The sequence below is a fragment of the Brachypodium distachyon genome, chromosome 4, assembly GCF_000005505.3.
Source record: "Brachypodium distachyon strain Bd21 chromosome 4, Brachypodium_distachyon_v3.0, whole genome shotgun sequence".
Taxonomy (NCBI): Eukaryota; Viridiplantae; Streptophyta; class Magnoliopsida; order Poales; family Poaceae; genus Brachypodium; species Brachypodium distachyon.
The window spans coordinates 44,947,667-44,974,226 of record NC_016134.3 but is presented as its reverse complement, the minus strand read 5'-3'; the positions used below and the strand labels follow the sequence as shown (position 1 = coordinate 44,974,226).

At 44.5% G+C, this 26,560-nt stretch overlaps 3 protein-coding genes across 4 annotated transcripts; 1 reads left to right on the top strand and 2 right to left on the bottom strand.

Annotated features, from left to right (window-relative positions):
* The first annotated feature begins 2,422 nt into the window (after positions 1 to 2,422).
* On the top strand, positions 2,423 to 6,026 carry LOC100841893 (probable cysteine desulfurase). Of its 2 annotated transcripts, XM_024462859.1 has the most exons (5): positions 2,437 to 2,576; positions 2,689 to 3,555; positions 4,525 to 4,726; positions 4,861 to 5,325; positions 5,417 to 6,026. In XM_024462859.1, exons 2-5 carry the CDS (start codon positions 2,765 to 2,767, stop codon positions 5,831 to 5,833), a joined length of 1,875 nt encoding a protein of 624 aa, XP_024318627.1. In that variant the 5' UTR covers positions 2,437 to 2,576; positions 2,689 to 2,764; the 3' UTR covers positions 5,834 to 6,026. The 2 variants fall into 2 exon arrangements, with proteins under 2 accessions (XP_010239477.2, XP_024318627.1); XM_010241175.3 differs by having other exon boundaries at positions 2,423 to 3,555.
* Positions 6,027 to 10,625: 4,599 nt separating this feature from the next.
* On the bottom strand, positions 10,626 to 12,919 carry LOC100834540 (probable cysteine desulfurase). The gene is made up of 4 exons (XM_014902422.1): positions 12,120 to 12,919; positions 11,709 to 11,910; positions 11,128 to 11,610; positions 10,626 to 11,036 (listed from the first exon to the last, which is right to left on the bottom strand). Exons 1-4 carry the CDS (start codon positions 12,917 to 12,919, stop codon positions 10,626 to 10,628), a joined length of 1,896 nt encoding a protein of 631 aa, XP_014757908.1.
* Positions 12,920 to 20,749: 7,830 nt separating this feature from the next.
* LOC100834240 (peroxidase 43) lies at positions 20,750 to 22,241 on the bottom strand. The gene is made up of 2 exons (XM_003576932.4): positions 21,746 to 22,241; positions 20,750 to 21,646 (listed from the first exon to the last, which is right to left on the bottom strand). The coding sequence occupies exons 1-2, from the start codon at positions 21,983 to 21,985 to the stop codon at positions 20,912 to 20,914; spliced, it is 975 nt and encodes a 324-aa protein (XP_003576980.1). The 5' UTR covers positions 21,986 to 22,241; the 3' UTR covers positions 20,750 to 20,911.
* Positions 22,242 to 26,560: the final 4,319 nt, after the last annotated feature.

The window sequence follows — 26,560 nt, the reverse complement described above, 5'->3', positions numbered from 1 at the left end:
CTGCAAATAACAAGTTTGAGTTTGAGCTAAGCTTGGCTCGCAGATGGTATCGAAAAAAACGAACGAGCTTAATTACTTTGACTTGATTCAATCTCGAGCCAGATAAACCATTAGAAATGTAAACACTTGTTATCCAAAGTAAAATTTCCCGTTAGACTCGAGAATCTCACGCATAGGGCTAGCTGCTAGAGAAGGTACGAGTACTACTAGCGGATTATTGCATTAATTCTACTACTCCGTAGAAGAAGTCAGGAACTATTCAATTTTCGCTCCATGCATTTGAACCTTGCCGCAGATTTTCGGTGAAGTGATCCCAAAAATCCCCTGCCGCGAACAAGCATGTATGCTAGTGGTTAGAGACTCTATTAGCAACCCTTTGGTTTTAGGTTCGAATCTCCGGGGGACGAATTTTTTTCTGAGGGGATTAATTAGCGGTATTGCCTTTCCTGCAAGGAACGTAACTTATGGCACTGCATACGGTCTACGTGCCACTCACAACATTGACAGAAATTTTTGAACGTTTCCTAAAAAAAAAAAGAAATTTTCGAACGTTTCAGCAATTTAATTCAACGATGACCCATTAATTTCACTAGGTTGGTGGAAAAAAACGTAAAAGTACATGGACTAGGTGAAAACCAACACGCACGGTGAACCGAAATGGACTTGTTCCGTCCTCCGTAGAAACAATGGTAAAGTTCAATGGTGTAAGAAATCCAGATTTTTTTTTTGTCCGAGGTAAGAAATCCAGATAATTTGGGTGAACGTACGTCGATGGATAACTCCTTTTTCTTCTTGAAAACACTTGCTGTTGAGCTATTCTGAATCGTACGAAAAACCTGTTATTTTCACGTAGCTGTGCCCCGTGAGTGTGAACCAGTAGTCCACGTTTCTGCCGGCAACGTACGTACCAAGGACCATGCTTAGCTCATGTGCCAGCCATTAAAACAAGACAAAGAAACTTCTTGGTTTGCCACCAGCGGCAACAAATATTTTAGAATCACATATGACGTTTGGATATATTGACTCATATATAATTCTCTGACCGCCACGTATGTTTGTCATGTACCGTTTGCAAAATATACTACGTGCGTATTTTGATTTGTTGAGACGAATTTAACGACACCGATAGAAAATCACAGGATTTGCAAAAAAAAAGTGACACGGAATCACAATCATAAGAAGAATAATCGTCTAATGAAATAGTTCTGGTCAAAGGATTATTTTAACGTATCAAAAATATATCCTGGAGTACATTTTAAAAGGATGTACGTAAGTTGAGCGTACCAAAAGAAGACTAGAGCTTAATTAGACTTCCGAATATGTGCCGTAGCCGTGTAGGTGATCGATACGGTATGAAAGCTAGTTTCCTAGCAATAAAAATGAAAATGAAAATAAATAAATGAAACTTATGAAATCCAAGATTGCCACAATCGAATTTACGTCGACCTGGCTGTCGCTGGTACATGTGTGACTATGTACAGTGAGAAGAAAGGGAAAGCATGACAAACCAAGAAGTAAAAGGAAATTCACTAGCTAGAACGAATTGCTGCGTGTGTGCTAGTGGCATGCATTTTCTAAAACTCACTACCTAGAATGAATTGGAGAGAATGTTTTTCCCTGGTGTAGAGTGCAAAAAAGTTGAGAACCAATTAGCCTTGCCTGGATAATGTCTTTCTGCTAGCAATTTTAGAGAACGAGAAAGTTGTGAACCAAGCCTTGCCTTGATTGGATATATAGTTAGTGACCGATCAATGAACCTACCTCATGTCTACTAGCTAGGGACGAAATATCAATAAAATATCTCCAAAAAGAGGGCATGCCCTTGCATGGATCGATACACACGGTTTTTAATAATCCCATGAGGTGACTTATTTCGGTATTTGTCGAGCATGAGATAATTTTTTCATCGACGCGAGATGTTTATGGTGACATCGTTTATCTTCCATATTCCGACTGCGGTCTTCGGTAAACATTATGTGAATGCATGCGTGCGGTGCGGTACAGTGCGTTTGTGTGTGTCTACTGTTATGTTTTATTTGGTACATTTTACTTACTTCAAAACAAAAGGATTTCATGGAATTGGAAGTCTTGTGATCGAGCCAGACGCAGTACTTTCTCCGTCCAATAAAAAATGTCTCAAATTTGTCAAAAATTGAATGGATCTAAACATGACTTAGTATATAGATGTATTCAAATTTAGTTAAAGTTGAGACATCCTTTATTGGACGGAGGAATAATAAACAATCAACAGCATAACACGAGGGTATTAATTTGTTCACCACAGCAAGCAATTGTGTTGACCAGGCATCCGATCAAACCAAGTATACTAGCTACTCCCTCTCCTATTTGGTCTTCTTTTCTTCGTTCCCGCCAATTCAACTCATACATGACACATGTGCACAGTGCACCTACAGTTGCATGCCACGTGAAGCCAGTGATGGCCTGATAGCTATATATACACTACATACGTGCCCTTCCAAGCTACTAACATCCTTCATTAAGCTCCCATCACAGATACTAGACAAAAGGTGCAAGCTAATATCCTTCAAGCCCCCATCAAAGACATTAGACAGAAGGTGCAAGCTAATATCCTTCAAGCTCGCACCACAGCTATATCAGATATCATAGAAGCCATTTAATTGCCACTATTTGTGCTAATCGCCATTAATTTGCCATTTGTCACGACAGATATACTGCCTGCATACGTACTCTCACTCTCCAAGTCTCCATATATTACTTCCTTAAGAGAATCATATATACACCAATGCCTTCTCTCCCAGATGCTGCGCCTGCGCCATCCGTGACGCCGGCGGATCCCACGGCGGACGCCATGAGCGCCGCCACCCTACTCCACCTAATCGGCGCCACAGAAGCTACCTCATCAGACTCCAAGATCTCATGGCTCCGTTCCCAGCTAATCGGCAAGGACGCCGAGTTCTACACCCCCTTCGGCCGGCGCCTCCTAACATACGCCGACCAGACGGCCTCAGGCCGCAGCCTCCATTACATCGAGGACTACATCCTCAACGAAGTGCTCCCGTTCTACGGGAACACGCACACGGAGGACAGCCACGTGGGGGGCAAGACGACGCGCCTGGTCCACAAGGCAGCCCGCTACGTCAAGCGCTGCACGGGCGCGGGGCCCGGGGACGCGCTCATCTTCTCCGGCGCCGGCGCCACCGCGGCCATCAAGCGCCTCCAGGAGCTCATCGGCGTGTCCCCGCCCTGCGGCGCCGGGACGCGCGAGAGGGTTAAGGCCGGGATGCGGGAAGAAGAGCGGTGGGTGGTCTTTGTTGGGCCCTATGAGCACCACTCGAATTTGCTGTCGTGGCGGCAGAGCCTGGCGGAGGTTGTGGAGATCGGCGTCGATGAAGATGGGCTCGTCGATGTCGGCGCGCTCAGGCGGGCCTTGGGCTCGCCGGAGTATGCCAACCGGCCCATGCTTGGGTCTTTCTCGGCGTGTAGTAATGTTACTGGGATCTTGACGGACACCCGGGAGCTTGCCCGGGTTTTGCATCAGCATGGCGCGTTTGCCTGCTTCGACTTCGCTGCCAGGTGAGTTAGCCAGTCCACATGCATGGATTTGACATTCTGGATTCAGTTCTCTGTTGTGTGTACTAAACGTTCTAAGCTAATTGACGACCTAGTGTAATTGACGACCTAGTGCAGAGTAATTAAAAGCAAGCATGCATGCATGACTCTTGCAGAAAAAAACAAGAGAGAATTATAGATGACTTTGGTAATTCCACACCAAATGTTCTGTTCTTCTCTGCTCCTAATGTGATAATGTAAATAGGACATATAATATTCATGCATTCCAAGCGAGACCTTTATTAAAGATCGGCCTTGAAATCAACTTTTCTTTCGAAAGAGACTATGCCACCGTCGTTTATTTTTTTAACAGCGTTGTAGTTGTTGATAGTCGTTATATTATTTGAGAAGGAAACAACTGACGTAATGATCAACGAAAAATTAAACAAAATTTATTAAATATAATTGTCAACACAATTGTTGCCTCGCCAGCAGCTAGGCTAATTTTTTCTACTCTTTTGCACTAAACAATAAGACATGCCAAGACACACGTCGACACCTGCATGCATGCAGACCTCATCGGAATAACAGTTCAAACACGATCTTTTTTTAATTGATGCAGAATTCAAACATGATATCACGTTGACTTATGTGTACGTACAGACCGAGTTCTATATATGCTGACTCGTGGATCTTGCATTTGTTCGCGTACGTGTTGAAGTAAGCCACAGGCACATTTTTCTAATACCAAAGGAAGGAAATTAATACGCCAAAGAGTCCAAGCGAATTAGCACACTGTGACAACGAAATATACTCTGACTTTACGGGAAGCCAAAACATTTTTAAGAACATTTCAAAATTTCCACCATCTTACTCCGAATTTTCTCTAACACTTTCCAGAACAGGCCAACTGGTATATCTCGTATGGGCACATCTAGCTAGAAACATTCTACTACAGAAACTGAATTAATTAAACGAGTGCCATTTATGCAGCGGTCCGTACGTGAAGATCGACATGAAATCCGGCGAAATCGACGGCTACGACGCCGTCTTCTTGAGCCCTCACAAGTTCGTCGGCGGCCCAGGCACGCCAGGCATCCTCCTGATGAACAAATCTCTCTACAGACTCAATGCTCAGCCCCCCTCCACCTGCGGAGGCGGCACCGTGGCCTATGTCAATGGCTTCAACGAGGAGGTGATACATCATATATGGTGCAACTTTTTTTCGAAAAGGAGAAAATACCCCCGGCCTTATATCGCGCACCTAATGAAAAGCAAGCATGATGATATGTCTTAAAATTAAATCTGATGAAAATTCTGTGTGTGCAGGACACATTGTACTACGAGGACATCGAGGAGCGGGAGGATGCCGGCACACCGCCAATAATCCAAAAAATCCGTGCATCTCTTGCATTTTGGGTCAAGGAGTACATTGGTTATGACACGATGGGGCTCCGGGAGCGAGTCTACTCTGAAATGGCGATGAAAAGGCTTCTCCAGAACCCAAATGTCAAGGTGCTGGGGAACACAAGCGTTCACCGTCTGCCAATCTTCTCATTCCTGATCTACCCATCACTGACGGATAAACTATCTGGTCAGCCCGTTTCTGATACGCTGTTGGAGAATGCCAGGCGCAAGCAATTGCCTCTCCATGGCCGTTTTGTGACCAGGCTTCTGAACGATCTTTTCGGCATCCAAGCCAGGGGAGGCTGTGCTTGCGCAGGGCCATATGGCCATATCCTGCTCAATGTCGACAACGAGCTCTCCCTTCATATTCGATCCGCTATTCTTAAGGTATGGATGAGAGATCTTAGAATGATCATCAGAGTACATATATGTGCAGTATATACCTTAACTAATATTTGGTCAATTTGAAAATTTTCAGGGGTATAGTGGGCTGAAGCCAGGATGGACCAGGCTGAGCTTCTCTTACTACCTCTCAAAGGAGGAGTTCAGGTTCATCCTCTCTGCCATCGAGTTCGTAGCGGCCTATGGCCATCGATTCCTCCCATTGTACAGGTTCGACTGGATCAGCGGCAGCTGGACCTTCAGGAAGCAGGCAGTCAAGTACCACATCATGATGGAGGAACTGTCCCTTGGCACAGAGGTATCCAAGCTTCAGAATGACCAGCAGGCCAAGGTTGCAGATAAGCTGGACATGAAGACCGAGGCTGGTCATAGCAAGTTTGAGAGATACTTGGAGAGTGCCAAGAAAATAGCACTCTCCTTGCCGGATGTTAGTAATCAGATCGTCAGCATTCCAAAAGGAGTTGACCCTGACTTGGTTCTTTTCCATGTGTAGAAATTTAATTAGATAAGTACATATATATACTCTGTGACTACAGCTTGGTAGAGCAGCTTGCCAATTGCAATCGTAGGTAGGTATTGTAACAGCTAGAATGTTACTCCAATTTTTTGAAATTCAATCCCTCTGTAAAGAAAATTGATGTTAATTCTCTAGTTTCCATACCAGCTAGCACAGTTTTCTGTACTCCGATCCATTTATTGCTCACAGAATGTTTTAGGACAACAAGTAGACTTGCGTGTACTGATGCATTAACTTCTCACAGTAACACGAGAAAAAAGTGCCTAAAATTTGTCATTTTAGAGTAGGCAAGAGTCAACTTGAAATTTTGACCAGTAATATGTGTACAGATATTTAGATTGGACACTCATAATTAATCATACGTGTGAATTGGACTTCACAAATATACTTTCCAAATATATGATTCTTTTTGGATTTTATAAATGTAAAATGGTCAAAGTTGTATTCATGAGCGTGTCTATCTCTAAATCGATAACTTCTAGAGGACCAAATCAACTATTATTAGTTAGAAATTGGTAAGGCAAACAGAATTTTCATGTCGGCTAACTGCACATTTATTGCAAATAGTAAGCAATGTCCTCAGTTCTCTCTTTGTACCTGCTGATTTAACTGTGTCTGGCCTGCTTACTCTGAATCAAGGACAGTTTTGCCGGATGGCAAGTCAATTACGAGCACAAGATGATTGTGACGTCTCAGATTTATACGCAGTCCATATTTAAAAGGCGATGGAAATCCGTTTTTACATATTTATCTGAATGAGAGTGACACTGCCACACGGCCCTGGATTAATGGTGTAGTTCAAACACTCAAATGAGTATTTTGTTTCACAAAATAAATATTAATGGTCTATAATCCAGAGTTATCCGGAGAGTGTACCAAGGACAATTCGCGACGTTTCCTTAATTCGCTGGACAGAATTAATAGAACCCCTGAAAATGTTTACATCTTCATGTCTATACACTAGAATCATTTTGGGCACAGTGAAAGGGATGTAGGTCAGTACGTATCGTAGGTGATCTGGAGCAAAGTTGTCACACAATTTATGTCGGAATGTAACATTCCTCCTTTGCCGGACAAATGCAATATGGATGGATAAGTGTGTGCGTACACGGAATGTAAAATTTTCCAGGAAATGATCAAGATATGCGATTGCGATACCGTGTGGTACAACTACAACGATGTCCCCGTTTTTCTCCCATGTCCTTGCAGATTTCGGTGTCGAGCTTGCTTCCTGAATCTGATCCTGGTCGAGAACAGCTAGCTGTGAGAGGTTTGGAGTGATCGCGACAGCAAATTAATTGGTATTCGTCGGTCAGCATTTGAAGCTAGGAAGAGATTTTCGGACAAGGAACTCGAGACCAATTTTGGAACATTTAATTAGCTGCATACATGCATAGACTGTCCATCAATTTGATTGTCGAAACGACCAAGCTAGTCAAATACAGTAAACTAGTTCAGAAAACACAACTAACTGTTTTTTTTTCCTTCTTTCCAGCACTTCCTGTATTACTCCTGACAGACTACTGAAGATCGATTTATGCACGTACCCAGATTATTCAGCACATATCATGGCATTTCATTAATGCTTAATAGGAAGCAATGAAGCATGGTTTAGAAAACTTGGACAGGACCCGTCGGTCTTGCCTGAAAAATCCGGAACTGACGCATGGTCCGGCCTGGTTCAGCTGAAAGACTGGTTGATTCGTCAGATTTGCCGGAGTATTTCTCTGGCAGCTTGGAATGCAACGTGTGCGCCAATTGACAAGGATCGAAGTACTGGTTCATGTAAACATCAGTTCCCTTGGCTGATCTTTTTTCAGGAAAAAAAATGTTCTCTTGGCTAGTTGGCTGATCTTAGCAAAATAATTATGTTCGACGACCGGGTGCGCACAGAGACAAACATGCGCAAAGTCATTTGCTAAAGTATGTCTACAGAACTAGTGGGCACGTACTGCACGATCTATACGCAATTCGTCGATCCTGAAGCTGTGAATTATCATTGAACGTACACGGCGGAAGCAAGTTGGAACGCATGCAAGCGACTAATTAACCTTCGGAAACACGTGTAATAAAGCCTCTAGTCTTTATTCCTATACCCTACTGTGTAGCAGAGTACTTGACGACGACCCAATTAGCACAGCCTTCCCGTATAAACCACTAGCTAGTACTGCTTCTAATGTCCATCGATGCATGGATGCATGGTATTGGTAGCCATCACCAATATTGTTTAGCCGGGATCAGGACACATCGTTAGTTCGTTACTAATCTTCCATACGTTGTTTGCACGAAACCTAATTAATGACGAAGAATGTGCTAGCTAGTACTACAATCCATAGTACTTTCCCCGTAAAACAAAAGTTGTCTCGACTAAATTTGAATTAATGCATCTATACAACTAAGTCATGTCTAGATACATCCAAATTTTGATAAACTTGAAACATCTTTTGTTGGATGGAGGGAGTAGTTATTTCTATGGACCGATGGATCAGTTGGTCAGTAGAATAAGAATATATACACGATAGGGGTTTCCTTACAGTTTTCTATCAAAAATAATATTCCCTCCGTTTCATAATTCTTGTCGAAATATTACATGTATCTAGACGTTTTTTAAGAACAGATACATTTATTTTTGGCAAATTTGAGAAAGAATTATGAAAAGGAGGGAGCAGATATGTAGACCAAGAAATCACGATAATAATTTAGCCGGGTGCGCTAGAGAGCATTAAGCTGCAAGTGTTCACAGTTCACGAATGCGGTCACGTACTCCCACGTGCGTACTTGTACTGGTGTACACCAGTTTTTTTTTTTGAAAAATGGTTACGTGTTACTTAACAAAATTGTTTGGATTACAATCAAGCATAACTTGACGCATCACGCAGGATGGCACAGAATCATGCAAAACGCCACCACTCGACACACTAATAGACCAACGAGCCAAACCATTAGCAACTTCATTACTCTGGCAGTCGATCTTGCGAAAACGGATGCCAGGATCAAACACCATGAGATTCTGAATGTGTACAATGATGCCACAGATAGAATAGGACCCCGACGTCTTACTATTGATGGCTTGAATCACTTCGGCACAGTCACTTTCTACAACACCAGTTAGGGGGGCAGTGTACATTTTTTGAGACTGCGGGTTTGGGGTACTTGCTTAACATGGTAGCTCAACCATGGCTAATTAGTCAACGTTGACCATGATCTAGCCAGTCAATGCAAGCTAGCCAAGAAATTTTTCGGGGTTGTTTTTTTCGTTGATCATGATTAACAGAAATTAATGATTCTATCTTTCCACGAAGCTCTCGATCACATGGAAGTACTGGCCACCCGTCTGCTAATGATGATATTGTTATGGCTAGGAACAATGGATCCATGCAATTATCTGCATTTTGATCCGATCCATCATCCATGTTTGGGCGTGCGGAGAATTTAGTGCTAGATTCTTCAGTTTTGACTTTTGACCTTTTTGTAGTTTGGATTTTCCACGGTTTATTATTGGCACTGCAGGCGCACGGACAACCACTAGTTCGGTATAAACCGCTAGTACTAGCTAGCTAGCTATGGCGGTTTTGCTAGCTAAATTAGGGAAGTCGCTCGGTCGGAGTCTCGGGACCGATCGACTAGGACGGGAATTGACTCAATTGAGTCTATTGACGAAAGCTGGTCCGTTTTAGCATTAGCAGGTCAAGAAGCAGCCGGGCCTCTTTTGCAAGCATTCATGATACAAACAGAGCACCGTCGATCCCGCACTTAATTACTCCCTCTGTTCAATAATTTTTGTCAAAATATTACATGTATTTAGACACTTTTTAAGAATAAATATATCCAGTTTTGGACAAATTTGAGACATGAATTATGCAACGGAAGGAATACCATTTTGTGTAGTCTTCCAGCAATGCTTCATGCTTGCATCGCGATCAGCACAGGTTCGCATTTCTCAAAGCGCATCAAGACGAATCAATCAACGTTCGATCGTTGTCCATTCATATTTATTATCACAGATTGTTAATTGAGTTTAGAGAAATATTGAAGATCATTTTGAAAAGCCTTCGGTAGTATTGCGTACGCATTTCCAAAATTGAAGATCATTTTGAAAAGCCTTCGGTAGTACTGTGTACGCATTTCCAGAATTTTATCCTACGGAGACCATTTGTTGAATTTTCGAGTAAAGGGCTATTACGAGAAACCTCTTTGGTGGGTGAATGTCTCGGGTGGTTCCTCCTCCTCCCATGCCACGCAGATCGAGGCGTCGCCGCCAGTGGCTGTGGATCTGGTAGCCATCGTCAGGGGCCGCTGCCATGAGAGATGTGTATCTATACATAACCTAGGCATTTTTCAGTCCGGGCCGGGTTTTGCACCGGGCTATGTGTAAATGGTGAATCAGCGAGGTTTTGAGAGGATAAATGTTTAGAACGTTCCGCGTTATGTTCCATGTACCCCCGGCTATTTATAACATCATTCAAAATAAGTACGCATGACACGGTAGCCTTCATAAAAACTGCAGTCATACATTTGCAAGGACAGGCATGTCTTTTGCTCCTCCTCGAGCAAAAGAAGAAGAAAAAAACAGCAATGAAGGAATAATCTCGCTTAGACGGAAAACCCATTGTAATAACTTTGTGTCGGACTGCATTGTAATAACTTAGCATCCATGTTATTTACATATATTTATTCTCTAAAACAGTAAGCACATCAACAATAGGTTCCGATGAGATGATATATGCGTAGCCACATACACCATTATGCAGATATATATAGGTGAAATTCAGAAATGGAAAAGAACCAAATCAGGGTCTACTCCTTTGGGGACGCTGACAATCTGCTGCTTGATGTCTGGCAAGGAGAGTGCAATTTTCTTTGCAATTTCCAAGTAGCTCCCAAACCTTTTATGATTGCCCTCAAACTTCTCAAATTTATCTGCGACCTTTGCCAGGCCATCCTGACGCTTCAGTGGTTCCGCGCCAAGAGATAGCTCCTCCTTCATGATATGGTACTTAATCGCCTGTTTACGGAAGGTCCAGTCACCAGTGATCCAGTCAAATCTGTACAATGGCAGGAACCGGTGGCCGTACGCCGCTATGAACTCGATGGCGGAGAGGATAAACTTGAACTCGTCCTTGGAGAGGTAGTAAGAAAAGCTCAGCCTTGTCCATCCTGGCTTCAGTCCCCTATACCCCTGAAAAAATTGCAATGTCCAACAGTAAATTCAGTACTTGTACTGACAACAGAAGGTTTATCAACTTGTACAATTTGGTCAGTATACATACCTGGAGAATAGCAGACCGGAGACGGAGGGAGAGCTCTTTGCTGACATCAAGCAAAAGATGACCATAGGGCCCTGCGCAAGCACAGCCGCCCCTGGCTTGGATGCCGAAAAGATCGTTCAGAAGCCTGGTGACAAAACGGCCATGGAGGGGCAGCTGCTGCTTGCGCCTGGCATTCTCCAGCAGTTCATCATAACCACAAGACTCATGATCAAAGCCATGGAACAGCGAATCCGGCACCGCGGGGTAGATGAGGAACGAGAAGATGGGTAAGCGTTCGACGCTCGTGTTTCCCAGCACCCTGACATTTGGGTTCTGGAGAAGCCTTTTCATGGCCATTTCAGAGTAGACCCGCTCCCGGAGCCCCATGGTGTCGTACCCGACGTGCTCCTTGACCCAGAACGCGAGGGACGCCCGGATCTTTTGGACGATCGGCGGCGTGCCGGCGTCCTCCCGCTCCTCGATGTCGTCGTAGTACAACGTATCCTGTACCACAAGCCATCATAATTTGATCAGATTTCCAGACATCACAATGAACTTGGTATAGAATGAATAATTGACTTTGTTTTTTGGTTCTCACGTACATCCTCGTTGAAGCCGTTGACATAGGACACGGTGCCTCCCCCGCATGTCGATGGCGGCTGGGAGCTGAGCTTGTACAGCGATTTGTTCATCAGGAGGATGCCTGGAGTGCTCGGCCCACCAACGAACTTGTGTGGGCTCAAGAAGACGGCGTCATAGCCTTCGATTTCGCCGGACTTCATGTCAATCTTGACATATGGACCACTGCACAGAAAGCACTAGTTAATTCAATGCCAAAAGTTTTTCTCTGCTCGTCTGAAGCAACAGAAGGTCATAATATACGACGGAATTTCAAAATGTCAAACCATGCATAAAACCAGAAAAAGCAAGTACCATAAAACCAAAAGCATGCCGGTTTCCAATTTAGGACTTATTTTTCCCCAATCCATCTGGTCTGAGTCTGACTGTCTCACCTGGCAGCGAAGTCGAAGCAAGCAAACGCCCCATGCCGATGCAGAACCCGGGCGAGCTCCCGGGTGTCCGTCAAAATCCCGGTAACATTACTACACGCCGAGAAAGACCCCAGCATGGGCCGGTTCGCATACTCCTGCGAGCCCAAGGCCCGCCGCAGCGCGCCGACATCGACGAGCCCATCCTTATCAACGCCGATCTCCACAACCTGGGCCAGGCTCTGCCGCCACGACAGCAAGTTCGAGTGGTGCTCATACGGCCCAACAAAGACCACCCACCTCTCTTCTTCCCGCATCCCGGCCCTGACCCTCTCGCGCATCTCGACGGAGGGCAGGGCGACGCCGATGATCTCCTGGAGGCGCTTGATGGCGGCGGTGGAGCCGGCGCCGGAGAAGATGAGCGCGTCCCCGGGCCCCGCGCCCGTGCAGCGCTTGACGTAGCGGGCGGCCTTGCTGACCAGGCGCGTCGTCTTGCTCCCCACGTGGCTGTCCTCCGTGTGCGTGTTCCCGTAGAACGGGAGCACTTCGTTTATGAGGTAGTCCTCGATGTAATGGAGGCTGCGGCCTGAGGCCGTCTGGTCGGCGTAGGTTAGGAGACGCCGGCCGAAGGGGGTGGTGAACTCGGCGTCCTTGCCGATCAGCTGGGAACGGAGCCATGAGATTTTGGAGTCGTCGTCGTTGTCATCGTCGTCGTAGGCAGCGGGTGCTGAGTGTTTATCGGATGCTGTCGACATGCCGCCGAAGAGGCTCAGCAGGGTGGCGCTCATGGCGCCCTTGCCGGAGGACTCCATGGCGTGTTCCATGGCCAGTGAAGCTTCTAGCAGCGATGGCATCCTCTCTAGCTCTTTCTGTTGATCAGTTTAGTTTTGGGATGTTGGCAATGGCAATGAACACAGTCTTTCTAGGCAGTGCACGTACACAAATGGCATGCAATGGCTTTGTGCGTACGTGTATGTGTAGAGTTAGTGTGTGTGAGAATATGGTTTGCAGTGGCACCACGTATATATAGCCACTTCGAGCGACGATGCAATACATGCAAGTGCCACTTGGCCGGTTAACGCCAAAAGGACAATTGGAGGAATGTGAGAGGAAGGAGAGTGTTACATGTTTGTAAGATAATCATAGTGCATACATGCCCGGTCAACAAAGACTTACTAAATTCAAATGCAGCTGTATCGGGGGAAAAAGGTCAATCGCCTCGTTACGGAAAATAATCCTAATAAGAGACATGATCTTTCCTCCGGACTGAAAAACCAAGTCCATAGTGTGACATGTGGAAAATTCACTGTATTATAATCATGATTTTTTTTCTCACTTGTAGTACTTTTTGATTAGTTTTAAAGACTAATCTATCCACGTGTGCCATATCATGCACATGGTCTCTGAAAAGACCTGGTCTCTTAGGATTATTTTTGCCTCGTTGCCACAAGTTAACCACAAGTTAACAAGGTTGCTCCACTAAAACGAGCAAATTTTCTAGCAAAAAGCTTGGGTTAATAGAATGTCCTAATAGAATATAGTAAGTACATGATTTATTTGCAGAGACACGTAAGGCTAAAGAGTAAAGACAAACTCTATAAGTGAGTGAACGTCCACTCTCCAGCCCTAAGGAGCGAACACTCCGTGTCCTAGGACCCTACCAAGACTGCGCTCTCTGTCCTTTACCGATTGCGCACCTAGATCCTCTGTTCTTCCTCTTCTCCACTAAAACAACCAGTTTCTCTCAGACCTAATGCCATTGCCACCTAGCTTGGATTTATGCAAGAGGTAGAACGGAAGAGAAGATCACAGCGAGAAACAGAGGGAGCCCGCGGGTGTGGTACGGGCCATACGGCGTGCAACTTGTTGGTGGCTTGGTGCATCATTTTTTATAGAGTTAAATATATGTTGGCACGGAGAAAATCCAAGTGAAAGAGAAATTATGGTTTTGGTTACTGGGATGCATTTTTCGCAATTTTCTGGTAACCACATTTCTCAATCCCTGGAAAAAGAGTTTATTGGATACCAATTTCTGTTTTTTTAATATTAAACTTTAGCCATGAATGAACCTATATGACCCTTGAATTATGAGTGCATTTGGAGAATTACATACATGCAATACCTAATCATCTTTTTTGAAAAACTTCGAAGTGCTTACGACAAATCCTGGCTGATTTGTGTAACTTGTTCACGCGAAACACTTCTCTACGGAGGCTGGTATATACCGGATCGCGCGGCCACACAGTTCTCGCCAGGATTCGCGCGCCCTCCTCGCTGGGAATTGTGCACACGCAAAACGTCAAAAGTGTGTGTAGGTGTGTGTGGGTTGGGGGTATCTCGGCGGTGCAAACGGACGGCGGAAGATGTGCCGGTACATACCGCGGAGCCGCTAGATTCGACGCTCTCGTTTGACACGGTGTAAGTACGGATCCGAGAACTAGCACATATGTACTCACTACGTTCCATAATTTTGATCCAAATATTACATGTATCTAGATAACTTTTAGAAATATATGCATTCATATTCAGACAAATTTGAGAAAAGAGTTATGAAACGGAGGTAATACTTTTTTTTCTAGACGCGGTGCGTGTGAGCTAGATGTGCCCGTGTTTATACAGCTACGGTACAGCGGATCCAGATTAACCTGTGCCTGTCAGGAAACAAATACTACGTACGACCAGCTATAACGCTCTGACATGCAAGAGAAGCACCATGAATGTTAAAAAAATCATCGTGCATGCATGTGTACGTACTTTAATTGTAGACCGGTTTCATTGGCAGTACGTACGCTGATGGACGGACCGCCGGACTCTCTCTGTTTTCAACGGAACACGGGTCCGTGCACCTGGGTTTTACCGTCGCGTTTCACTCCGTGTCTCCGTCTCTACCCACCGGAAGCTAAGCTGCTCTTGTTTGGGTGCTAAAGTCCGATCGATCGGGTCGTGTTGAAGCTTGAAAATGGATTAGTCAAACGTACGACTTCCGATTCATGCTTCATGCGTTTCAAAAAAATTTGGTCTAGAGGGAGAACAACGAACTAAAAACGGCGGGCTGCAAGTTTAGTGGTACGCATAGGACCTATCAGTAACGCACTCCTATTTTCCTCAGCAAGCAATTATTTTTCTTTCTACCTAGCTAGAAAGATGGAACCTTCTTTGCCGTTCTGTATACTCTAGCATTTTTCGGCACGCAAAGAATTCCAGGGCCCAAGCACACGAAGTTGAAATTCACCGTGCTTAATCAAGAAACTGCAAATTCTCCTAACGCAACCCGCTCGATCGTCAGTACCGTCGTCGAGGAGATATATATGAAACCGTAAACTTTAACCTCTCTAATTACGCTCTATGTAATCGGCTCTTGAGAACCGATCGGAGGCCGGGGAATCCTTATTTCGTTACCGTGTGGTTTTTCTGTAGTGTGCCGCAAGAAGTATAGTTTTGTGAAATAATAGAGCCATCTGATCGGTAAATCGAAGCTGCACTAGCTTGGAGCACGTGCTTCCGTGTCAATTTTTTTTGCAAATGTGGAAAAAGTGAAACTTAATTTTTACACATGTTCGCTTGCGTGTTTGAAAATTAATCTCAGCCTTTACACACGTGTACGAGTCTTTCTACACTTTTATTTATTTATTTATTTTGAGAAAACAAAACTCTTGCACACACAAATCAGCCTTCAAAGTTTCATTTGTACCCTCTATGAGGCTATATATGAGACGATTTTATTTTACCACAGCAGCCTCTAGAACTTGTTGCAATGCCACATCTAACTGCAGATCCATATATATATATATATATATATATATATATATGGATCAACGATTAGAGACCAGGACTAGCTAGCAATAATCTTTTTATACAAATGTCGCTGATTACCTAGCTTGGATCAACGATTAGAGACCAGGACTAGCTAGCAATAATCTTTTTATACAAATGTCGCTGATTACCTAGCTTGGATCAACGATTAGAGACCAGGACTAGCTAGCAATAATCTTTTTATACAAATGTCGCTGATTACCTAGCTTGGATCAACGATTAGAGACCAGGACTAGCTAGCAATAATCTTTTTATACAAATGTCGCTGATTACACGACCAGGACCGCTTAATTAATCTCCATAGTGAACTCACTAAGTCACTATGCTATTAGTATTTGTCAATTGCCCCTTTGGTTAATTAATTTCTTAATTACTTCTTTCCCTCCGTCTTTCGAATTTTTCTAAATACGACATGTAATAGAAAATCGATGGAGAGAATATATTAATATGTTCGCATCACGCGGGGCGATGCAAACACGAAACGACAATTGTCTGCATGTGCATGAGTGCAGTACTAGCTAGTACCTGCACACGCAGCAAGGATTCACAGATGGCGATGGTCTGGAGATCTGGGCAAGATTGGAGAACAGGATGGCGAGGTGTTAATTAATTAATACAGTACCGTATTCTGCGGGACGGAGAAAAACTAATTACTGTGATGTCGATCGATCGTGATCTCCTCTCGATGGATATTGATCCAGGCAGGCCAATTGAAGCAAGCAATTACTGATGACAGGATCGATCGATAGATCGAAATGACCGACCGATTCCATTTTCAAACGAAGCTCGTGATCGCATATATGTATACAAATGGCTCATGCATCACCTGTCTGCCATTTTTTTTTGCGAGAAAACTTGGCTCGGGTAAATTTACAGTGGGCACGCGCACATGCATGCACTTGTCGTTCAGTTCGATCCGACGAACAAGTCAGTTCGTTTCATCTCTCGCCGCCCGGGTGATCTTAATAAATAAGAGAGTGATGATGTACGAAGTAGGTTAATTAGATCTTCGATCATAGTATTACTCTGTTGCATATCCTAGCTCAGATGGCTGACTCACATACACGCCGGCCGTACGTAAACTAGTTAGGAAAAAGTACGCCAGCAACGATGATTATATTTACGGGAGGTTTGTGTGGGCACATGCGTCAGCGTTGACCGCTACCTAGCCTAAATCCTAGCCTTAGCTTCCTGACCAAGCCATTGTCGCACGCACGCATGCATGCACCGCGTAGTCATGTATCGATGATCCATCCGGCCGTTGGTCAAGTCCATAGACCTGGAAATGCTTATCGATCGTACTACGAGTGCATGCATGCATCCATCGTACAGAACTTACATCGTACGTATGCTCAGTGCATGCCCATGCATATGCAAATGGAAATTCGTGTCGCGTTCCAGATAACACAGACGAGTTAAACAGTCAAAAGCTTTTGAAAGGAGAAATAAGGAAACACAAGCCAGGGAAAAAAAATTCATCCGTTATTCGTGTGTGTGTTTTGCTGACCGGATGTTAAGATTCCATCCGGTTTAACGTGTGTCGTTTCACTCTGATCAGTCCGTCCCAGTTTCACAAACCTGAAACTTAATATCTTTGTTCTGGGACGTAAGTCGTGTTGAAAACTAAACTGAGAAACGAACGACCTGCCCGTAAATTCGCGAGCATGTGCAGCGTGCGTGGTCAAGTCAACGTTCACGTACCTTCTTCGTTTTCCGCGACTATATTTTCGCCATGAACAACAGATATTGTGTCAGGTCAGGTTCCATTGTCGGTGACTCTTGATGTGTGGGACTTTGAATTCTGCGGTTTTAGTGTTAGTGAAAAACGTATGTGTTAAGACTAATTAAAAAACTTTTCGCAAATTAAAAAACTAGTACAAACGAAATTTTTATGTGTTAAGAATTCGCAAGTGCTATGGATTCTTACTCAACTTAATTTGCAATCAATTTGTACGCTACTCGTATCAAGTTATCTCTACAAAATTCAACTTAAGTTAAGTTATCTCTACTTGATCTTAGCTAGATTTCTATCAGCTGTTAAATGCCCTAGTTAACTGGAGTATCAGTGTTGAATCTGGCTATCTTAATTAATTAAGCTAATCGTAAGCAGACACGAACGACGTACTCGCCTGCGTACGTACGTACTGTACGTTTAATTCATTCGGTATAATTCTGACAGGCCGGCCGGCTGCATCGAAATTCTGAATTAGTTTGCATTGCGGCCAGATCACGTAATTAAGTCTTCGATCGATCGAGCGTGCATGGGTTACAGACCGGAACCGGCCAGTTAATTAATTGTCAATCCTATACAAAGATCTCTCTGATACATATGTTACTGTAGATCTCTCTGGATGCATCCAGTACGTACGGGTTAATTTATCTCAGTCGACTTTGTCGTAGGAGACTGTAAAATTATAAAGAGCGCTCTCACAACGATCAGCAGGCTGGAATTTGCAGGTTCTTACTCTAGCTAGCTAGTTTTATTTTCCAAAATTTGAGGCCAACATATCCAGCAAGATATGCCAACGTACGGTAACGATTCGATCGAGTGAGCTTTGCATTATTCATGATGCCCAGGTATTATAACGTGACGTATATATGTACGTACGGCACCCTACGATAGGACGAATGGAACTGAGATTAGCCGTTTAGCAGGCAGGCACGCATGATGACCGCGTCCACTGCATGCATCCATGCGTATGCAGCATTCCTGCCAAACGAAAAACGATCCAGACCTACTACGTACACACGGAAAACGGAAATAACTCGGGAGTACATTCTCGCTCCAATCACCTATGGGCTTTTCTAAATCGACCCGTGGCTTAACTTTGTTTCACAGCTTGATCAGAGGATATGCGAGCGTGCAGCCACGGTGTTGGATTCGGTCGGAGCGCCGATTTTGCCGGCGTACCGGATGCTGCTCGGGTAGGGGATACGGCCCGGAAAATGTAAAAGACGCGCCGAACCTGGCAAGTCGATCGATCCAAACCCAAAGCGGGTCTGGCCCACCGATCAAAACGGAGGCAGTCTGCTCGTTTAACTGGGCCTCACACAACCCAATTCTTCCGTTGGAGATTGGATAATAATAACCATTGCCGGTCCGTGTCGGCCCCTGATTTGAAATTTCTGGACAGCGACAACCATATCTCATGGCGGCGCCGCCATATACCAGATAGAGTACATAAGATACCACTATGCATGCATCAGCTGAAGACGAGGCGTAAACGTGCTTGTCGAGGACGGACGAGACAGAGCATCCGTGATGCCGGCCGTGTCGCTTTTCGCTGCAAAACGAGCCCCCGTGAGCGCACAGCTTGCACCGGAGCGTGTCGTCGCCCAGCGCACGTGCATGCATGCACCGGCCAGCTGAGATCTTTGATCATATCTATCACTATCGGTGTGCGCGCGAGATGAATCGACGTACGTGCTGCAGGCCACGCCCACGTGTGACGCTTTTTGTTTTGCACTAATATAATCAGGGAAAATGCAAACACAGTGTTTACGGCTTAATTTGCTGGATATCATCCGGCCCATGACGTACTCAACATATGGTACGACTAGTGTTTACCCTCGGTCCCTCGCTAAATTAGCCAAGATATGGCTTACAGCTCTATTCTGGTTTCTGCTGATCTTAGTAGCTAATATTCAAGGTTGCGAGAGAGACAACGCCACCATCGGTCTTCGGATTTCTCGAACTCTAAATTAAGGCATTCAGTCATGCAGAGAACGATCGCTTCTCAGAGTTATCACTTGTCAGTTTCCAAGACAATAGGAATATATCACAATGGCGGATGTCAATTAATTGGATAATCCGCCCTCACACGAGCAAGTTCATCTCTGGAGGGCTAGTAGCTAGCTGGACAGTGAAAGACCGCAGGCAGAAAAAAATGACGGCACCAGTATATATGGAACATGAACAAAATGGTAGTACTGTGGTACGTACGTCTCGTTAAGTTAAACGGAAACTTGTAATTGGAAAGGGTGCCAGAGCAGCAGCATGCATGCATGTAGATCATACGATCGTACGTATCGGGTGTACAGGAATGAACGGACTGCACATGGTTGCTACACTGTTGGCCAATGATCGCGCCGCCTTCTGGGGAGCACGTACGCACGGATGACGAGCTTTCATCCGTACGTACTAAAGTGTAGTATGGCTCTGGTAAGAAAGGCAAGAAAGTGTGTGTTCGGTAGTTGCAAAACCGAATTAAAGTGTACAAGCCAGAATAATGGACAACGTTTTGGACAACACGTACTACAGGACTACATTCTTGAATGGACCACTGCTTAAACGATGACCCTTCAGGGGCGTGTACAACGGGATCACGTCAGCCTTTTTTTAGCGATGCCACATAGAATAAAATCTGATATGAAAGAGAGAGAAACGAACAATCACTTCACAAGAATGATAAGGCAAATTTACCATTGTACTAGATTTCACTTTTTTCTTAGCGTTTATTTAGTTAATTTTATTCATCTACACATTAGAATAGAAAACTAAGAAATAACCCATTGTACAACATGTTTTGTTGTCTTTTCTAATTGACGTGGAATGACTTTAACACATTGTACAACCATTGTACATGCGCGAACTTAGTCACCGCCGTTTGCTATTTATTCCTTCCACTATTCCTGAAATGATTTTTGTACTACCGCGTGTTACGCACGTACGTAAGGGGTAAACACACAGCTGTACGTAGCTAGATCTATTGATCAATACTCCCTCTCGAGTACGCTTCGTAGCAGCTCAACAACCAGATTAACTTACCTGCTCACACACATTTTCCTCCGCAAACATTGATCGTTCAGCACCGCACTGAGCCAGCTCCCGAAAAGAGGAATGGAAAAAGAAGAAGAAAAATATATGTCCACGTTTTCCCAAGAAATGTACAGCGATTTTCCGCATGCATCTAACAATGTCATTCAGCACGTGTATAACAAGCAACGTATACGTTCGATCTCTCTCTCTCTATCACATCGACCTCACAATCTCACATTAATTCTCAGTTGGTGTTGAACGCTGAGCAGACGTCCCTGATCTCCCCATTACCCCCAGTAATCACCCCAATAGTACCCATCTTCACCATAGCTCCCACAAAATCCCTCCTAAACCTCGGGGAACCGATGTACGCGCCAACAAGCGCGGCGGTGGCATTATCGGCGACAAGAGCGGCGTCAGAAGCAATGGGGACGAGCCCGGCCTGAATGTTCCTCAGGATCGACCCATCGAACCGGGCCTCGCTGCCCCTGTCGAGCGGCACCCGCGTGTTGAAGTCCCCCGGCGCGCACCGTGCCTTGAGCTCCGCCAGGTACCCCGCCGGGATCCCCGGGTCGGAGCCCGACGCGCCGTAGAGCCGGTCCTTGACGAAGAAGCACGCCGTGGTGCCGATGGTGTGCGCCGCGGTGAGCAGCACCAGGTCCCGGTCGTCGAGCCCGGCCGTGGCGAACTTGGACCGGAGGGTCTGGATGTTGTCGCTGGCGTCCGGGAGCACGTCCGCGTCGCGGACGTTGGAGGCCAGCCCGTCCCGGCGCCCCGTCGGCACGTCGAAGGAAGGCCCGTTGGTCATGCCGATGGCGTCGCGGGCGGCCAGGGCGAGGACGTCGGCGCAGGAGACGACCCCTGGGCACTGCTCCTCCAGCAACGCCTTGGCCGCGTCCACCACGTCCAGGCCCCGGAGGCCCTGGTGCTTGCTGTTCTTGACTTCAGCGCCCGCGATCAGCACCGACCCGTCGCACCCCTGCAGCGCCATTGCCATGCCGCCATGGACATCAGCATATGACATTCGACACGGCCAAGTTTAACTAGTATATAAGGAGGGGATTATTAGCTCACGTACTCTGACGAAGCAGTCGTGGAACTGGAGGCGGACGAGGGCGGGGAGGAGAGTGGGGTCGGATGCGGCGGCGTCCTGGACCGCCGAGGACACGATGTCTTCGGCGTCCGGGCAGGACTCCGAGTAGAACCCCACCTGGAGCTGCCCCTGAGACAGGCCCGTCATCGCTGCTAGTTCCAGCAGCACCAGTAGCAGCAACAGCGCCATTGTTGCCGTTGCCGGTCTTCTTGACGCGTTGGCCATTCAGAGGGAGACACACGCGCGCAGACAGGCAGAGCCTAGAGGCAGCTAAGCCAGCACAGTGGCATGAGAATGGAAATGGGGATGATTGGTTGTTCTTCAGCTAAGTGATGATGGAGAGTTGCGTAAATGGTGGCGGGTTATTGTAGTAGTGCTAGCTTGATTTGGCAAGTGGATGACGGATGGCACTCTGGGCCTCTGGCAGTAGCAGCAGGATGGATGGGGGATTTGTCTCATCCAGCGCTGTGTGAGTGTGATGCTTTAACGGGCGGATACAGAGGAGATCATTAGATCACTTAATTAAGGGTGTTGTTTCGGCTGGATGCGTCAATCTACACGGAGTGAAGTAGTGATCTGCAGGGTTAATTTGACCGTTTGGGCCAGGAGCAGCCGGTAAATTTCGGTGCACTGTACGAGTAGTGTACTATCAGAAGAAGAAAAAACATATTGAGTTTCAGCAAATTTCATCTGAATTTCTCCAATTAAGCAGGTGGTACTTCAGAGTTGTGATTCGGCAAGTTTGGTATAATAAAGTTGATTCAAATTGTACCAGGGGCCATGATACATGTTCCCTGGAGACTGAAATCTGCATTATACATGATAAAAGAAACTATACACATCGCAAAGTACACTTATAGGGAAGATGATGCATATATGCAACAAAAAGTCATCCACCTCAGTACTGGCTGCTCTTCTCTTCCCATGCATTTGTGTGGTAGAGCAGCTACACGCTGTTAGATTTGGAGCCATATTAATGCAAGCAACAGGACTCAACTTTGAGAGCGGAAATCAATGGGGATCCCTTTTGTCCTCCTCAAAAAGGTTGCAGGCCAGCAATGCCTAGTACTACGTACAGACGGAGCTGGATTAATAGACCGTACTTGCTTCCATTTTTTCCTCTTTGCAGTAGTACCGCCATTGTGACTCGGTAGCAATCTTAACACCTTAAATCTTGTCCTTATTGAAAGACACCTTTTGTACTAGAGAGCAGGTGCTGATTTCAGGTTCTCTAATGACATCTCTTCTCATGTCATATCTGAAGTTTGTTTCCTGCTGAAAGCAGTTTTCAGGGTTTAATGTCTCAGCTGTCAAGATTTAGCTCTTTATGGAGGATCCTTTCATCATGCAAGCCCAAAAATTAAGTTCACATGGTTGGGCACCATTTCTAGAGTGTTCTTGCAAGAACTGAGACGACGTTAATGCACTTATCTCATATCTATCTCCTAACGAACTCTCAATGTGAGCATCTCAAGACGTGGTCGCAGCACCAACAGAGGAGAGTCTTGGACCATGCTCAACTATGCCTTTGAATGCCCACATGCATCATAATGAATTTCAATCCCATGCAACATGGAGCTCCACTTTCCATCATAAATTCAGAAGGAACTTAATTCAGTGCCTATAGAGTAGCAAATATCTTGAGCAATCATGTCATTTCCTTTTTTCCATACATCCGAAAAACAACCGGGTTCCATTATCGGATGAACAGAACGAACACGAAATAAGCAATCTTGTCATGAATGTGCCTTAACAGAAGAACCAGGCCAACAAACACCTGTTTGCATCATACCCAAGGCAACCTGATATGAATCTTAAACTTGCAAGTACACATTTTTTTTTAGCGGTATTGCAAGTACAGATAACGTGCTGGTTGCATTTTTTTTAGAGGAACGTGCTGATTGCATATCTGCATCATTTGTATGCGGTATGCTATTACCAGCCCAGCTCCACTAGTCAGAAGGATTTTAGCCCATTTATTCAGCCCATCAACTTGCAAGTCGTAACAGCCCACTAGTCAGAAGGCAACACCAGAAGAGATTTTTTTTTTTTTTTTGACAATTCTGAAACTCCCTCGTCTCTCTGTCTCTCGTCGCTCGGCAGCCGGCAGCGGCAAGCCGGCAACTGCAGAACAGATTTCAAAATCCAGCCATCCAGGTATGATCACACATTTTTGTATAGATCAAAAGTATGATCACACATCAATGGTAGAGTCATGGAAGCTGGAGTAGTAGTAATAAGAGCCATGGATCCTAACTTCGTAACGATCAGATATAACCCCAAAGCACCCATCCAATAAGCGTTCTTCACACGATGATCATGACGACTTGATTTGTTGCACAAACTCTCCCTGAAGCCTTGTATATATATGATGCTGGGATGCTTGAATAGCAGAGCATGAGTCTAGCAAGCAGATATCATGAATCGCTTTTTGGAAAAGATTCTAGTTTTTTTTTCTGAGATATTAGAGAAAACCAAAACAAATGTCATGATGCATAAATCGAGGTGTGGTTATTTATAGATTTGATGATTTCTGGTGCTCCCGTGGTCTCTTCTTGAACAAGATTTGTTCATGTTCGAATTCTGCAGGACCCTTGTTTGTATTGTAGAAGGCACGGTTAATCACTCACACGGCTAAGATCTAATACTCTTGTGGTGGTGCCAAGGTGATATCTGAGAAGTGATTGTATCTAGGGTAATACATATGAATCACCTGCATTCAAGCCAAATTTCGTAAGTTTGATTGTTCATGAGTATGACATAAAGCTGAAATTTGTATTAATCAATGGAGTTGAAGTAGTTGCATTCAATAAATTCTTTTTTGTATTGCTGGCATTGAAGAGTCCAAATTTGTATCAGTGAGCTTTTTCCCCATATAAAATTCAATGTTTATTTCTGACATGGACTTATACAAATCAATAATGCCACTCACATGCCCAACTTTTATTGGGGAATTGAAGCATTTGAACTTTTGAAGGAACATATGAAATGAAAGGAGCATAGCAAATTTTACAATGAGCTAATATTTTTGTTGCGGGGAAGCATGATATAAATATTATATAAACAGCTCATTGATATAAGCATCACATAAATATGAAAATGATTCTCTTTGTTAGTTGGTGCCTCTGCTATTTCCATGCCTATCTGCACTTTAACGACTTATTTATGGCACGGAAGTTAACCTTAGCTAAATGAACAAAATCTAAGAATGTTGAATATCTCAAGTCTATTAATTGCATGCTCTTAACGATTTACTTCAACAAGTGCCCATAAGGCAAGTAAATTTGTTCCGAACACAACAAAGAATGAGTAGAAAATAGTACATGCATGCCATAATCATGGGAGAAAGAGCGCAAAGAGTAATGAGTGTGTGTGTGTCAGTGTGTGAGAAAGAGCAAAGATTAATGTGGTGAAAAATAAGTTAGAGTTCGTTTCTCCATGCCAACAACTATCATGAATGACGACTTGATTTTCTGCACAAACTCTCCCTGAAGCCTTTGCATATATATATGTATACATGATGCCGCGATGCCTGAGTAACAGACCATGAGTCTAGCAAGAAGATATCATGAATTGCCTTTTGGAAAAATTCTAGTTTTTTTATTTTCTTTTTGAGATGTTAGAGAAAACCAAAAGAAATGTCATGATGTGTGAATCGAGGTATGGTGGTTTATGCACTTAACGGTGTTTAGTACTCGTGTGGTCTCTTCTTGAACAATAGTTGTTCATGTTCTACATCTTTAGGAACCGTGTTTGTATCATAGAAGACATGGTTAATCGCTCACACGGGTTAGACCTGGTGGTTATGTGGTGGTGCAAAGGTGATATCTGAGAAGTGATTGGATCTAGGGTAATACATATCAACAAGAAACATGGAAGCAACAAAAAAAAATTGGTTGTTAATGAGGATGACACTAATCTGAAATTTGTATTAATGAATGGATTTGAAGCACCTGCATTCAAGAATTTCATTGTTGTCTTACTTGCAGCAACCAGTTGAAGTTTGTAATCATGGTTCCCCCCCCCCCCCCCCCCCCCTCTAAACTTCAATGCCCATTTAAAAGGGAGTTAATGGGTAATGCCCATTCAAGATATTTTTCTTCAAATATCGGATATCTCAAGTTTATGCAGAATTACCCATTAATAGAAATTAACGGGTACAAGTAGAGTTAACTTCCAAGAGTTGGTGGGTATGGGTACGATCTCAACGATTTACTTCCAACAAGCGCACGATCTGAACGATTTACTTCCAACAAGTGCCCATAAGGCAAGAAATGTGCTTCGAGCATAGAAACAGAGGAAGAGTAGAAAACGGTACATGCCAAAATCAAAATATCAAAATGATTCTCGTTGTTAGTTGGTGCTTCTGCTATCTCCATGACTATTTGGGCTTTACCGACTTATTTATGGTACGGAAGTTAAGTTTAGCTAAATGAACACATTCTACAAATATAGAATATCTCGAGTCTGTTAAATGCATGCTCTTAACGATTTACTTCCAAGTTCCAACAAGTGCCCATAAGGCAAGCAAATTTGCTTCGAACACAACAGAGTAAGAATAGAAAGTAGTACATGCCATAATCATTGGAGATAGAGTGCAAAGTTTAGTGAGGTGTATGTGTGTGAGAGAGCAAAGGTTAATGTGATGAAAAATGTGTTAGAGTTTGTTTATCCATGCCAACAACTATCTTTGACCGAGTCACAAATGACAAGGCTGGAGAAGCTTCATGGGATTTTGTGCGGTGACATGCTCTTAGAGTTCATGCTCATGCTTTGTATCCCTGCGTGGCATGATTCATG

What these genes read in the sequence shown, in the direction of transcription:
- LOC100841893 (XM_010241175.3), top strand. Translation starts at nt 2,765, where the DNA reads ATGCCTTCTCTCCCAGATGCTGCGCCTGCGCCATCCGTGACGCCGGCG. An exon ending in TGCTTCGACTTCGCTGCCAG is followed by an intron (nt 3,556 to 4,524) that starts GTGAGTTAGCCA and finishes CCATTTATGCAG; the next exon opens with CGGTCCGTACGTGAAGATCG. An exon ending in TTCGATCCGCTATTCTTAAG is followed by an intron (nt 5,326 to 5,416) that starts GTATGGATGAGA and finishes GAAAATTTTCAG; the next exon opens with GGGTATAGTGGGCTGAAGCC.
- LOC100834540 (XM_014902422.1), bottom strand. Translation starts at nt 12,919, where the DNA reads ATGGAACACGCCATGGAGTCCTCCGGCAAGGGCGCCATGAGCGCCACC. An exon ending in TGCTTCGACTTCGCTGCCAG is followed by an intron (nt 11,911 to 12,119) that starts GTGAGACAGTCA and finishes CTTTCTGTGCAG; the next exon opens with TGGTCCATATGTCAAGATTG. An exon ending in TCCGGTCTGCTATTCTCCAG is followed by an intron (nt 11,037 to 11,127) that starts GTATGTATACTG and finishes CAATTTTTTCAG; the next exon opens with GGGTATAGGGGACTGAAGCC.
- LOC100834240 (XM_003576932.4), bottom strand. Translation starts at nt 21,985, where the DNA reads ATGGCCAACGCGTCAAGAAGACCGGCAACGGCAACAATGGCGCTGTTG. An exon ending in TCCACGACTGCTTCGTCAGA is followed by an intron (nt 21,647 to 21,745) that starts GTACGTGAGCTA and finishes ATGGCGCTGCAG; the next exon opens with GGGTGCGACGGGTCGGTGCT.